Source organism: Thamnophis elegans, chromosome 8 (assembly GCF_009769535.1).
Source record: "Thamnophis elegans isolate rThaEle1 chromosome 8, rThaEle1.pri, whole genome shotgun sequence".
Taxonomy (NCBI): Eukaryota; Metazoa; Chordata; class Lepidosauria; order Squamata; family Colubridae; genus Thamnophis; species Thamnophis elegans.
Genome location: NC_045548.1, coordinates 58,611,892 through 58,627,756, shown reverse-complemented (window position 1 = coordinate 58,627,756; position 15,865 = coordinate 58,611,892). Strand labels below are relative to the sequence as shown.

Genomic DNA, 15,865 nt, shown 5'->3' with positions numbered 1-15,865 from the left:
ACAGGAAACCCCCAAGCACCATCTCAGTCCAAAAGAGTGACAGCAGGTCAAAAGCCAGAGTACTGAAAGATGGAGAAGCATGAGACTGTAGGAAAGTTCAGTCTTTCTTCCTTGGGAATGGAAACTTAGGTGTTTTTAGAACTGCTGCTGAATAAACCAGATTTCTGAGATTCTAAATAAGTGTGGCAGACTGAATGCTATAGCTTGCCATTAGAAAACAACCCACTGCTAGAAATACTATGTATAATAGGAATTCTCCTCTGTTAGAACTTTTCCCTGTATCTACAACTACTTGGAGTCAAAGAGGTTTGTATTTTTCTGCTGCTTTGACTGCCTACAATGCATCTGACTTCTGCCTCATTCCTTGGTTGCATTTTCAAAGGAAAGCTGAGCAGGTTTTCTTTACCTACCAATGTGCTGACTCTTTGGCAGGAAAAAGATGCTTTCAAAGTGCTACAATCTCCTATACCGATACAGGGAAATATTTGTAGATGAAGGTTGAAGTGTCCTTTGTGCTCTCTGAGCTTGGTTGTTTTCTTGCAAACATTTCATTGCCCAAACTAGGTAACTAGTGCATTGATGATTAATCTAGTTTGGGTAATGAAACATCTGCAAGAAAACCAACTAAGCTCAGATAGTACCAAGGCCCCCTCATCTTCTTGATGCTGCTGTGATTATCCACCTGCCAATGAAAAAAATGAGATATCAAAAATCATAATCAGGGAGTTGGACTGCTGTTTTTAGGGAGATTTTAGTATGTGCCCTGTTTCTCCAAAAATAAGATCTCCCCAGATAATAAGCCCAATCGGACTTTTGAGCGCATGGGCTAAAATAAGCCCTTCCCAAAAATATTGCAACACAGCAGCAGCCATGAGGTGACCATACTCACTGCCTCCTGCACCTCAAAAATAATGACACCCCTCCCCCCAAAAAATAAGGCAAAGTGCTTATTTTGGGGGTCAAAAGAAAATAAGACCCTGTCTTATTTTCAGGGAAACATGGTAGAATAATTTTTCCATATGAGCTGCTTTATTATTTATTTATTTGGTCTCCTTCCTTCTCCAGAAAATTGCAGTTCCATCCTTTAATACACCCATGTCCCATTCAGTTTCGAGTGATGGAGTTGCCTAATAGTCACATCCTATGTAAAGTGAAATCTCTTCACGTTGGGGATGCAAACACTGATGTCACAGTCTATTACCAGGTGAATTTTACCTCAGGATTTGAAATAGATGTTAAAGTGTTTAATGATTTATATCAAGTTATTGCACTTGTTAAGCTATTTTATCATGTGACAATTTTTTAAAATGACACTTGTACCTTTTTATGTTTTGTCTTTTAGTCATAAATTAAAATGGTTGCATCATATGAAAATAATAAGTTTATATAATAATTTATCCTATGATTCTACTCTATGATTGAGTTTTTAAGGAGAAACTTTTTAACATAATAGTCATCTTTTACTTATTCCATATACCTATCCCACATTTCTTAGTCTATTACTGGAATAATTTACAACTGGAAACTCCTTATAGATTTACATGAGGCAGGAAAAAATGCACTTTATAATTTGTGGGTTTGATTATTTTAAAAAATGGATAGTACAAAAAATGATTTTGTTTGCAATCATAAAATAAGAGATCATTTTGTAATTGTGCTTATGTTTGTTGCAAAGGAAATTGGAAGTGTCTTTTTTCTATTTCTTTTCAAGCATAAAATGGCATTATTAAGGAAAGGGTAGAAAATAAGCTTTTTGAATGAGTGATTATCAAATAGAGCAAGAAGGGGTTATCAGAAAAAAGAGCCCCCAAAACACGGGTGGGTTCCTGCCAGTTCTAACCTCTTCTATAGAAGAGGTTCCACAAATCTACAGTGCCGTTTAGAACTGGTTCCAGCTCCCTTCCCCCGCCCGTCCGCACATCAAGATGAAGAACGAGAAGAGGAATTCTGGGAGTTGAAGTCCACAAGTCTTAAAGCTGTCAAGTTTGAACACCCCTGGGTTTTTTTTTCTAAAGGGTTAGGGGTGCAAGTGTCTTGTAACTTGACAGCTTTAAGACTTGTGTGCTTCAAATGCCAGAGTTTCTGAGCCAACATTTTGGTTGCTAAGCAAGAGCGTTGTTAAGTGAGTTTCATCACATTCTACAAGTTGGCCATGCCCACTCAGTCACAAGGCTGGCAAGCCACTCCCACAAAGCAGGCCGCACCTACAGAAGAGTTTCTAAAAAATTTTGAAACCCACCACTGCCCCAAAACCATGATGGTGATAGAAATCAGTAGTAATAGATTGGCATATTTTTTGCACTATTATGATGCACCTGACCATAAGATGCACCTAGATTTAGAGAAGGAAAATAAGAACAAAAATATCAGGCGGAGCCTGAGAGGACCACAGATAGGTGTCCTCTCATGTGCCAGCTCTGCCTATTGACTCCTGCACTGTGGAAAAGAGACAGAAGAGGCAGGCAATGACAAAGACAGAAAAGATGGGGTTCAGCACTGTTAAAGGACCTCACTACCGCACCCCGGCTGCTATTCACCAAAGGAACGGCACCAACGCACAGACATTTCTACTTACTTTTTTTTAGGAGGGAGTGCATCTTATGGAGTGAAAAATAAGGTTGATAGATAATCAGAAGTAATCAAGACTTCATATCTTTTTTTTTACATTTATTATCTGCAAAAAAAATGTGTCTTTGGTCCAACATTTATGACCATCAATGTGACTTTCTCAACCTGCCTGTTGGATATCTCTTGACATCACTCTTGTCAAACACTGCCAGTGTTTTTCTCCCAAACCCTTCCTTCAAATGGGCAATTTGAGCACTGCAGGGAAAAAATAGTAATAGTTTACCCAAGTTGATTGTAGGCTTTGATGATCCAGAGACCTGAGTTCTTTAGCAAAATGTAGAGCAAGAACAAATTAAAAGCATTCTTATGGTACACTTTCATTTTGAAAGGTATACCATATACCTAGACAAATAATTAATCTACTATTATCTATTTTTTTAGACCGGAGCTAAGAAATTAAAAGACTATACACTCACAGAACTGCTTGTGGTGAGTTCTAGTGCTGTAACTTTAAAAACTAATGCCCAAGTTTGTTCTTTCTGCTTCCTCTTCACCAGTGCTGAAATTCATTTTTTTTTTACTACTGGTCTGTGGGCGTGGCTTGGTGGGTGTGTCAGGGGAAGGATACTGCAAAATCCCCATTCCCTTCCCACTCCTGGGGAAAGGATATTCAAAATCTCCATTTCCACCCCACTCCTAGTGGAAGGATATTGTAAAATTTCCATTCCCTCCTCACTCCAGGGGAAGGATACTGCAAAATCCCCATTCCCTCTCCACTTCTGGGGAAAGGAAATTGTAAAATCTCCATTCCCTCCCCACTCTGCCGCCAGCCAGAGGTGGTATTTGCCAGTTCTCTGAACTACTCAAAATTTCTGTTACTGATTCTCCAGAACCTGCTGAATTTCATCCCTGCTCTTCACTCTCTGTCCTGGTGTGCTTAATTTTTTTTGAATTTTTTATTTTAATTGAACAAAAAAAAATCATCCTTCATTACATCTTGCAGAAAACGTGTCGATTGGTTACAGATAACTTTCGTGCATTTCTTTCACAGTCATTACTTATAGTTCGTATTAGATTATACACTTTAAGTCAAAAATCTTCGTATATCTTACTATCAATGTACCACAATTCTTATTTGACTACAGTTATTTGAACATGCTTTTACCTCAAATCATTCATACTTAAAGACACAACCACATAATGGCATTCATTAGTTATTTCAAAAAATCGTCCAATAACATTACACCTTTATAGCATCTTTTAAGTAAATGCCAATAAATAAGATTTCTAAGTCTTTCCCCCCCTTTTTTTCCAACTCACTGACTAAAAGTTATATCTAAGTTACTTTGGCCAATACTATAGCATGTATATATTGTTAAACAATGAACATTAACATTTCTTTGTTGTTATTATAATTGGCTAAAAATCATTTACTATTTATGCCCCATCTCCTCTCATTAGGGCCCCATTAATAAATTCATCTATTGTCTTATCTTTATCTTCTATATCTTCATTCTCCCCTTTATTTTGGGGGGCTCCAACCCCATCATCTTTTGCTGTGACGAAGACTAGTCTTTCTAGCTTCTTCTCAATTCTCCCATATCCTTCCAATAGATTTTGAATTCCAGCCAAGATATTTTGGAATTTTAAGGTTTCCTCATCTAAGTATTGACCCGTGTTTCCAAAACAGAAGAGAGAGAAAAAAAGAAAAAAAACAACTAATAATGACTGCCAGTCTAGTCTTCCAGGCCTCTCTTAGCTTTTATTTTAAGTTGACTTAAACACAAGTTCTTTTATGCTCTTCAAAGGGGAAGGGTTCTGTTCCCTCCCTTTCTTTCTTTCTTTCTTTCTTTCTTCCTTCCTTCCTTCCTTCCTTCCTTCCTGCCCTTGGTTTTTTATCAGTTTCTGTAAACAAGTTGCAAACCCTTCAGCTGCAAAGTTAGTGAAGTCAAAGAAAGAAAGAGATACGTTGTTTCAAAAAAACTCCGACTGGCAGTTAATTTTAACCTTCTGTAGGAAACAAAGTTCTTTAGATTGCTTTTAGTGTGATTTAATAACAAATAGTAGGAAGAATTGTTAAAATAAAAAGGAAGGTTTTAATCCAGAAGTCAAAAAATAAAGCAACAAGAAGCAGAAGAAAAAAGATCAATCCGTTCACTTTAAGAGGAGAAATGAGAAACCTTGCGAGCACTTCAATCCACAAAGAATAGTTACAAAGAAAAAAAAGCTTTCCAAAGCAATCCAATTAGGGTTAATTTTGCCACTCAATTCTTTTGCTTAAGGATCAAATTTGGTTTTAAAGAAAAATTTCTTTGGGCAGTCTTTTGCAAAATGGAAAAAATACCTCACCAGATGGACTCACTTTCTCTTTTCACTTCCTTCCTTCCGGAACGTCCCAACTTCATCAGCCTTGGGGCTGCCTGTTCACCGCGGGCTTGAAGCACTTCCCTTGGGTCTATCAGGGATTTTGCGATATCCCTGAGACCAGCAAGGCTTTGTCTTCCTGATCACCATCTCTACGGGACGGTTTAGGTCTCAATGGACTCCCCAGCAAAAAAGTGTCAATGGTGGTCTCAGAGTATCAAGACCGCACGTTGTAACATCGCAACATGGCTCCTCATACTCCCCCTGGTGTGCTTAATTTTTAATTCATAGGCTGAAGAACTATTGTATTTTTTTCAACTGCTTTGTAAGCTTTCTCACCACTTCTTTGTTATTAAAAAGTGTACTTATCCTCATCCTTATAGCTCTAATTCAAAACATTAGAGAAGCAAATCTGTCAATCTATGGAGAAATAGGAGTTCAGGAGTTTGATAGCATTTGTTTCTACTAGCAAATTTTGAACAACATACCGTGAGCTGAAATTCACTTCATCAAATGAAGCAGAAGCTTATCCCTTTTAATAAAAATGTGTTACTTAGCAAAAGTGCTATCAGATTCTTCATTTAATTCTAGATACATTTCAGAAGAAAGTCACAATTGTAAAGCTTTTAACATCTTATCCTCTTTATAAGGACAAAAAATAGAATCATACAGCGGCATGTATAATTTTATAAATGTATGAGTTAAGCAAACTACATTATTTAACTTCTAAATCTCTGGAATTTCAGATGCACATGGAGGAGCCATGCTTTGATTTCCTGAGGACCAAGAATACACTGGGGTGAGTTCTCCACTTCTAGTCCTGTGGAAGTATCAAAGACTATAGTTTTTATAGTTTTTATGTCTATAGGATTGGTTCCTCTCTCTTGCTCCTGTATCTTTGTATTTAAATATAAACAAACAGAACAGCCTTTTATATTAAATGTGATGTATTTCTGTAAAGATTTGCAAGTTTTTCCACTCTCCAGATAATACCTTTGGAGGCAAAAAAAATTATCAAGATCTAGCATTAGTATATAATTGACAGAAATTTTAAAAATGTTTTAAAACATGGACAAAAGGTAAAGGTTCCCCTCACACATACAGTATGTGCTAGTCGTTCCCAACTCTAGGGGGCGGTGCTCATCTCTGTTTCAAAATCAAAGAGCCAGCGCTGTCGGAAAACGTCTCCATGGTCATGTGGCCAACATGACCAAGATGCATGGAATGCTGTTACCTTCCCACCAAAAGTGGTTCTTATTTTTCTTCTTGCATTTTTACCTGCTTTCGAACTGCTAGATTGGCAGAAGCTGGGACAAGTAACGGGAGCTCACTCCATTATTCGGCTCTGGGGATTCGAACTGCCGAACTGCCGACCTTTCTGATTGACAAGTTCAGTGTCTTAGCCACTGAGCCACCATGTTCCTTTATAGATGGACAAACCTCAAGCCAATGTAGACATTTCAATAGATACTTGCAACCAACAGACTTTTGTCTCTGGTATTCTTTCTGGGAGAGAGGAAGGGAAGGAAGGAAGGAAGGAAGGAAAACTTTTTTTATAAGAATAGTGGGAAAACCCCAAAATAATCGTTATTAATTAGGAAACAATGTGAAAAACCTAATTATTCCCTTCCTAAACTGTAATCTATCCATGTTTAACTTAAAAGTACCTGTTCATCTGAAATAACTGCTTTTAAACATCAAACAAGTCTATAAGATCATTGTTCCTTCAATCTTGTCAGTTTGAAGCCTTGTTGGCTGTGAAATTCTGGAAGCTGAAGTCCACACATCCTAAAGCTACCAAGATTGAAAACACTGCTATAGAGTATTTCCCTACTCCCGCTTTTGAAAAGGCAGATTTTAAAAAATGCCATAATTTTGGCTTTGGGCATTCCACCATCCCTTCTATGAATTAGGTCTTTAAATGAATAAGTTTACCATCATGGATATTAGCCCAGAAGACGAAATACCTAACAAAGTGTCTTCTAATCTGGTACCTTTTAGATGTTTGATGTTGCAGCCTCAATGGGAATGATCTAACATTGGAAAAAGAATCAGGGACAGCTGGACTTAACCCTACTGATGGAGTGGACCATCCCTGTCTTTTTCCTCTCCCTTGAAGTCTAGGAGATAGAAAGCCTTTGTTTAAATCTCTGGTTCAAAGCTGTAACTCTAGTAAATCACTGACTGTTGGCTTCCATGAAGTTTCAATAAGCATATGGAAGAATGAGTTTAATAGGAAAATGAATGTATATTAATACACCCTAATTAATAGTCTGCATAAAATGACTTTTGATTCTGAATATTGTTCTTTTCATTTGATTTAGTTACCATGTCTACCCTGCTACAAGAAATACTTCTGGGATCCTGGGTTTTTCTGTTACCGTAACAACACAGGCAACCAAATATAAGTAAGTCTCTCTTTTTCTCATACCAAGTAAATGTCATATTATTGTTTCCATCCTACAACACTATGAGTTCTGGAAGTCTTAATAGCTAATCATTCTTGAAAAACTCTGAGATGTTTAAAACTGCTAATTCTCCATTACAAATGTTTCTGCTACTTTCTTTTAAAACTGAGAGGTTTAATGTATTTGCTGAGATATATTTCCAAAACAAGCCTACCTACTTAATTGTCTGACCTATAAGAGACAGGAATGTGTATCAAATTTATGGCTCAGATTCAGGTACATTAAAACGAAAGTTACCGATTCATAGCAGCTACTAAATTAAACTCCACAACATACCTTCACTGAATTTTAGCTGGATTAGGATTTTTTCTAAAAATGAAAATTGACTTTAGTTTAACATAATCTTATACAGTCCTATGCTTCATAAATTACTTTTGAATCCACATGTCAGCCTTAATTTTTTTTACATCATCAATTTAGAAGATCTGAGGGTAGCATATTTCTATCTTATCTACACAAAGACCAAGCATATTGCATAGAACTTGAATTTGAATTAGGGAGATGGCAAATCTTTCAGATAAAATTCACTACTTTTACCACTCTCTTTTTTAAATAAAGAAGGATCTTTATATATGCATAATTGTGTAATGTGCATACACACACAAAAACACACAGAGAGGTGTCCATTTAAGGACAACCCAAGGTTTTTAAAAATAAATGCTTCATGAAAGAGAGTTGAACATTCGCCAGAAAAAGAAAGACAAATATATGAGTCTTGTTTAGAAATGTGCTAAACTGCAGCCTTAGACACGCAGCTTTTCAATATGCTAATTGGATTATATTAAGAACATAAGAGTTGCCAAGGACTTAAAACTTGTCAAGAAGAGACAGGCAAATAATTATTGGTCTCTTGGCTGGATATTATTTTCTAAAAGTAAACTATTTTTTCCCCTATTTTTAGTCTTGATACATAATGTAGCAACACAAAAGGGAAAACAAGAATACAAGTAGTCTCAGAATAATTCATTTATAGTGACTGTTCAAAATTACTATGGCATTGACAAAAGTTATTTATGAAAATTTTTCACATTTAAGACTGTTACAGCATCCCCGGGGTCATGTAATCAAAATTCAGCCGCTTGGCAACAGGTTTATAGTTATGATGGTTGCAGTGCCCAGGAATCATGTGATCTGACAAACAAAGTCAATGGGGAAGCCAGAGTTACTTCACAACTGTGATACTAACTTAACAACTGCAGTGATTCACTTAACAAGTATGGCAAGGAAGGTCATTAAGATAGGAGAAAATGCACTTAACAAATGTCTCACTTTGCATAAATTTTGGGCTCAGTTGTGGTCTAAGTCAAGGAGTATGTATGTATGTATGCATGTGTATATATATGTATGTGTGTGTCTGTTTTTGTGTGTGTGTGTGTGTGTGTGTATTCGTTCGATTCCCAGTAAGGGTATGATGATAGCTAAATAGCTTGAAATAGATCTATACTAGTCTCCCTTTATTTATTTATCAGCACAAATGCAACATATATACATATATATATATATATATATATATATATATATATATATATATATATATATGTGTGTGTGTGTGTGTGTGTGTGTGTGTGTGTGTCTGTGTGTGTGTGTGTGTGTGTGTGTGTTTGTTTTATTTGTGCTGATAAATAAATAAAGGGAGACTAGTATAGATCTATTTCAAGCTATTTAGCTCTCATCGGCTAGCCATATCCTTACTGGGATTCGAACCTGTGCTGTATTGCATCTTAGGCATCGTGATGGACTCTTGTGACGAGCCGATTGACAGATGATGGAAGCAGTTAGCTTCCTCCCATAATTGGGGCTTACCAGGGGTTGTGACACTATCTATATATATATATATATATATATATATATATATATATATATATATATATATATATATATATATATATATATATATATATATATATATATATATATATATATATATATATATATTAAAACATTGGACCTTTCTGGCTTTGCCATTTCCATATATGTTTTAATATAACAACAAATACAGTTTCTACTTATCATACATAGCTACTTTGATCTTATAAATATATCCCTTGTCCACCTTTGTATATTTGTTTATGTTTTATCCAGTTCCAATTTTGCAAATCCTCAGTATATTCTGTTCGGACTCATTTTCCTCCTTTCCAACCATTGATACATTTTGTTTCAAATTTCATAATATTCTACCTCTATTTAGATTCGGGGGGGGGGGGAGATGGGTAACCAGTTTAGTAGAGATGGTCACATTCCCTGCCCTCTCAACAGATGGATGGAATTATTTCACTGGGAAAAATTGCTGAAACCTACTGTAATTTTAATTTGACTCTGATGAGTATCTGATGCCCATCATGGCTTACCTCCTTTAATACAATTGGACCACCTAAATACAAATCAATCTATTGCTTGGATTCCAATTTTTTTCCAGGATCACTACTGTGTATGTTTATTGGTTAATGCTGGGGGTGGGGGATCTAGCTTTTAGCATCTCCTGACTTTATACTTTATACTTTACATAAATGACTTTACTTTATACTTTATTTATACTTTGCATAAATGACCTTTGCGATCATATTATAAGCAACTGTGTTCTCTTTACTGATAATGTAAAACTATTGAACACCACCAACAATGCTGCTACCCTACAAAAAGACCTTGACTATGTGTCAGAATGGGGAAACAATTGGCAACTTCAAATCTCAACCAACAAATGCTCTGTCTTATACATTGGCAGGAAAAATCAGAACACAAAATACTAGCTGGGTGGATATGACCTCGTAGATGAACCCCACTCTGTCAAGGACCTTGGAGTACTCATCTCAAATGATCTAAGTGCCAGAGCTCACTGTAACAGCATTGCCAAAAAGGCATTAAGAGTTGTTAACCTAATCTTGCATAACTTCTTCTCTGGTAATATTGAACTGCAAACTAGGGCATACAAAACTTGCTAGATCAATTCTTGAATATAGCTCATCTGTCTGGAACCTGCACTGCACATGAGACACAAATACAATTGAACAAGTCCAGAGATATTTCATGAGAAGAGTGCTCGCAACAAAATACTTTATGCCACCAGACTTGAAATTTTTGGGCTTAGACAGTTTAGAACTTCACTGTCTTCAATCTGACCTAAGTGTAGTACATATAATTATCTGCTACAATGTCCTACCTGTCAATGAATACTTCAGCTTCAACCACAACAACACACGAGCTCACAATAGATACAAACTTATAGTAAACTGCTCCAAACTTGATTGCCAAAAATACAACTTCAGGAACAGAGTTGTCAATGCCTGGAATTTACTACCTGGCTCTGTGGTTTCTATCCCAAACCCCCAAAACTTTAGCCTTAGACTGTCTGCTGTCAACCTCACTCCATTCCTAAGGGGTCTTTAAGGGGCGTGCATAAGCGCACCAGCGCGCCAACCATCTCTGTCCTAGTATTCCCTTGTATTCGTATTCATTTCATGTATTCATAATCATGTCTACACTTATATCTGTTATCTAATCCACGCTTGACAAAAATAAATGAATAAATAAATAAATAAAATACTTGCTAGCAGTCAACAGAACTTTGATCCACTGCACTAAAATCCATAACTGAACCTAGGCAAGATTAAATACTGTATAAGTAGCATTAAAAACATTGAAGATCATATTATCTCTTTTAAATGTTTTTAGCTCTGAATATGTTGACAAAAAAATAGAAGAATTCTTCGCCCACTTTGAGGAAAGACTCCGGAATTTGTCTGAAGAAGAATTTCTTGCTCAGGTACAGATTATATAAATGTATGATTTAGAGTATAGAAAGGTAACCTTATGATCGTCAGATACTTGTAGTTCAAATCTCATTAGTCTTAGGTTTACTTAATAGCAAGGGATTGTAGAAACCCTAATCCAAAACATCTGGAGGACATTAAGATACCTGCCCCCAATTTAAATGGCATGTTATTTTCAAGGAATTTGTAGGAGTCACCCTGGGTTGTCATAAGAGCGCTCTAATCTGCACCAATTAATGACTTAAATTTAATTCCAAGCAGATCTTGTTCAATAGGTATTGGTTGAGTTTCTTATTCTGATATTGACACAATGTCCTAGAGAGGACTAATGACAATGGGGCATCCACTCCTGTCTGCTTAGCTGTCTTGCCCCTGCCCTGAGTGGCAATTGAGAGAGAAGAATATACATATTTTGGTTTTAGTTTCTCTAGGTTGCTCAGAGTCATTTTTGAAGCTGGGCAATCTAGCAATTGGCTAAATAAATATTTGCTTTTGTAAACTGTAAGGCAGTGGTTCCCAAACTTGGCAACTTTAAGACTTGTGGACTTCAACTCCCAGAATTCTCCAGCCAGCTCTGCTCTGCTGGCTGGAGAATTCTGGGAGTTGAAGTCCACAAGTCTTAAAGTTGCCAAGTTTGGGAACCACTGCTGTAAGGAATCATATATTTCACAGGTCTCTGCTCTAATCAAGCTTAAGCGCACAGATGACTCCCATCTTGGAGAAGAAGTCGACAGAAACTGGAATGAAGTGATTACTCAACAATATGTCTTTGACAGGCTTGCCCGAGAGGTAATAAATGGAAAGCATTACTAGTTTCATTCTTTCGAAATTTGTAAAGCTTTAAGTAGGCAAATATGCATGCGTACTTTCACACACACTTTTTATAATTAAACCATAAAGGCAATCTGGTTCATAAATGAGCAGAAATGGAAAACTGAGACATTTTGTTTTGCTGGCCTGAAGGGACAGAGTTGGAATTTAAGTGGTTCCCGACAAATGGTGAAAGCATGGTAAAATGGAAAGATAGGAGATCTAGGCTTCTTAAAATCATGTTCTGAGAGAAAAATAAATACACAACTCATCATAAGTGTCAACGAACAGCTTGTTTTCCACATGAATATTATCTCGTTGTAGGTCATGTGTGAGACAGCAGCAACTGAAGCCTTCAAAATCTCAAAAAGCGGTTAATGGGGGGAAAAAGTCTTAAACGCAGCCTTCACTGCTGTATCTTTTTTTTTAGTCAGGGATTAGTGAAAATAAACATCGAGTCTGCCTTTTTACTCTTAACTCAGAAGAGTGTCTTCTGATCCATTATGCTTCTAATCCTCACATGTTTCTTTTTTCCTCTTTTTGTTATATGTCAAAACTATGCATTTGTGAGAGCCAATTCTCAGTCTCCAGGGTATTGCAAAGATATAATTGTTGCAGAGCAGGGATTTCAAAAGACAATTCCTGTACCAGGAAATTGTGTCTGTAGTATATTTTGATTATTCAAATTATAGGTTTTCACTTGGAAGTGTCCCCTTAATGGTCATGCTTAGGACTTCAACTCCAAGGTGAGGCATAACATGCAATAAAGAAGAGATTTATTGTAGTATTCAAAATGTGACAAAATAGAACAATAGCAGATTTGGGTTCTGATAAAAAGTTATTAAGTAACTTGAGCTTCCATCCTTCCCTCTGCTATGAAATTACAGATAAAAAAACATGACATTCTTAGGCATTTGCCGCTCGGGATCTGACTGGTCCAAGCTTTTTAACTTCACTAGACAGACATGATACTGTTTTGGACATCTTTCCTCCTTAACAGCAAGCAAAGCTTTATGAGCCTTGGACCATTTTTCAGTCCAAGGGAGACTGTGAGCTTCTTTTTAAGAAAGAAAGAAAGAAAGAAAGAAAGAAAGAAAGAAAGAAAGAAAGAAAGAAAGAAAAGAAAGAAAGAAAAGAAAGAAAGAAGGGAGGGAGGGAGGGAGGGAGGGGAGGAAAGAGAGAGAGAAAGAGGGTGTGAGGGAGGGAGGGAAGAAAGAGAGAGAGGGGGAGGGAGAGCGGGAGGGAGAGAGGTTGGTCAAGTCTAATGAAGAGAAGGACTAGGGGTGACATGATACCAATATTCCAATATTTGAGAGGCTTTTACAAAGAAAAACGGGGTCAGCCTATTCTCCAAAGTGCCTGAGGATAAGACAAAATGTAACAGGAAAATTATCAAAGAGAGGGCCAACTTAGAATTAAGGAGAAATTTTATAACAGTAAGAACAATTAATCAATGGAACAAATTGCCAAGTTGTGGGTGCTCAACACTGGAGGTTTTTAAGAAGAGATTCGGCAGCCATTTGGCCAGAATGGCACAGGGTGTCCTGCAGGAGGAGGAGGAGGGGGAAGGGCAGGGGGAGGGGGAGGAGGAGGGGGAGGAAACAACTTCATTGGAAACCTATGCTAAAGAAAGTCTTGTAAGGTTGCCCTCTTAAATTTAGTACAGAGCATATATGCATGGCTAGTTGTTCTAATTAGAACAAACTAATGGGACTGGGGTGCCAAGAGTGTTTCCTTTTTCAAATATTCCAGTGTGAAAATCTCACTGCTGAGGGCTTCCTGCTTTCATTTTTTTTCCTGTAAAACAGTTTAAAATGACCATCTTCTGGACTTTTGTGTGAAGCATGCTTTTAGTTCTTATAAAATAACAGCATTGAGTCAAAGTGGTTATACTGTAAAACTTGCATATCTTTGCTGGATGATTCTAAGGAATTCTGTTCTCTGTGGCTTTATAGATTGTAGCACTGAAAAGCCTTACTAGATCCCAGTTGATCGACTGGTTCCTACATTTCAGGAGGAAGCATAGGAGAGTGCTGAGCGTCCATGTAAGTATTCCCAAAAACACTTACATGCACTGAGGGAGAAGCAGAAAGAGAAATTTATTTTATTTTATTTATTTATTTTGATTTGTCAACCGTTTACAAGATAATAGATATAAGAATAAACATGAGTATGAATGAAATGGATACGAATAAATGGGGACACTAGGACAGGGTTGGTAGGCACAATGGTGTACTTATGCACGCCCCTTACAGACCTCTTAGGAATGGGGTGAGGTCAATAGTAGACAGTGTAAGGTTAAAGTTATGGGGATTTGAAGATGCAACAACAGAGTCAGGTAGTGCATTCCAAGCATTGATCACTCTGTTGCTTAAGTCGTATTTTCTGCAATCAAGTTTGGAGCAGTTTACATTGAGTTTGTAACTGTTGTGTGGTCTTGTATTATTGCGGTTGAAACATAAGTAGTCATTGACTGGTAGGAAGTTGTAGTGGATAATTTTTTGTACTACTCTTAAGTCCAACCGTAGGTGGCGTAGTTCTAAGTCGTCCAGATCTATATCTATATCTATATCTGTATCTGTATCTGTATCTGTATCTGTCTTTCTATCTATCTATCTCTATCTCTCTCTCTCTCTCTCTCTCTCTCTCTCTCTCTCTCTCTCTATCTCTATCTATCTATATCTATATCTATATCTATATCTATATCTATATCTATATCTATATCTATATCTATATCTATATCTATATCTATATCTATATCTATATCTATATCTATATCTATATCTATCTATACCTATACCTATACCTATACCTATACCTATACCTATACCTATACCTATACCTATACCTATACCTATACCTATACCTATACCTATACCTATACCTATACCTATATCTATCTATCTATCTATCTATCTATCTATCTATCTATCTATCTATCTATCTATCTATCTATCTATCTATCTCTATCTCTATCTCTATCTATCTATCTATCTATCTATCTATCTATCTATCTATCTATCTATCTATCTATCTTTCTATCTTTCTATCTTTCTATATCTATATCTATATCTATATCTATATCTATATCTATATCTATATCTATATCTATATCTATATCTATATCTATATCTATCTATCTATCTATCTATCTATCTATCTATCTATCTATCTATCTATATATATATATATATATATATATATATATATATATATATATATATATATATATATATATATATATATATATATATATCCTTTGCTAGAAAATTATGGAAGTCAATATTAAAATAAAAAAAAATCATTGTGATTGCTGGACAACAGACTCTGCTTACATTTCTTTATTCCGGATGTTTGCTGATCTTAAATAACCATTTGATTTTTGAACTTTCAGGTGATAGGCTATGGTAAACAAGAAGGAGATGTGAATGTTAAACCTATTTCCATTGTCCAAGAATCTATGTTTAGCAGAGAACCGCAACTGACCTTTTTGCCTTCTTCTCCTCTGTTGAATATCCCCGCTATACTGGACATTAGATCTTTCATCTCAACTCTCAACATTCTTCCTTACCATAAGATATTAAAGTAATCCACATGATACTAAAATAGCTTCATAAAATAATTTTCATTCTCTAGCTTGCTGGTGTCATGTTTTCATAGTCTGTTACCCACAAGTAATTTTGCAGACAATCTTGTTTGAGGAACTGAGGAAAACATAGGACAGAAAAATTCCATGTAATTTTTTTTCATCATATCCTCAGTCTCTGTTTTCTTCCCATTTTCCTCTGGGGATTTTTTCTGCTTTTTTTATATTTGCACTTGCATTTCATTTTTCCCCCCTTCAGGGCTAAGTAGTTAGTACAAGTTATTGTTGCTTATGTCCTTAAA

At 36.2% G+C, this 15,865-nt stretch overlaps 1 protein-coding gene across 1 annotated transcript in view; it reads left to right on the top strand.

Annotated features, from left to right (window-relative positions):
• The window catches only part of LOC116512599 (nardilysin-like), a 55,436-nt gene extending 39,870 nt beyond the window's left edge, over positions 1-15,566 (top strand). The window contains exons 24-31 of the mRNA XM_032223177.1: positions 1,066-1,204; positions 3,010-3,057; positions 5,679-5,731; positions 7,257-7,340; positions 11,070-11,160; positions 11,840-11,956; positions 13,933-14,022; positions 15,372-15,566. Coding sequence (XP_032079068.1) covers positions 1,066-1,204; positions 3,010-3,057; positions 5,679-5,731; positions 7,257-7,340; positions 11,070-11,160; positions 11,840-11,956; positions 13,933-14,022; positions 15,372-15,566 — 817 coding nt within the window. The remainder of the gene's footprint in view (positions 1-1,065; positions 1,205-3,009; positions 3,058-5,678; positions 5,732-7,256; positions 7,341-11,069; positions 11,161-11,839; positions 11,957-13,932; positions 14,023-15,371) is intronic.
• Positions 15,567-15,865: the final 299 nt, after the last annotated feature.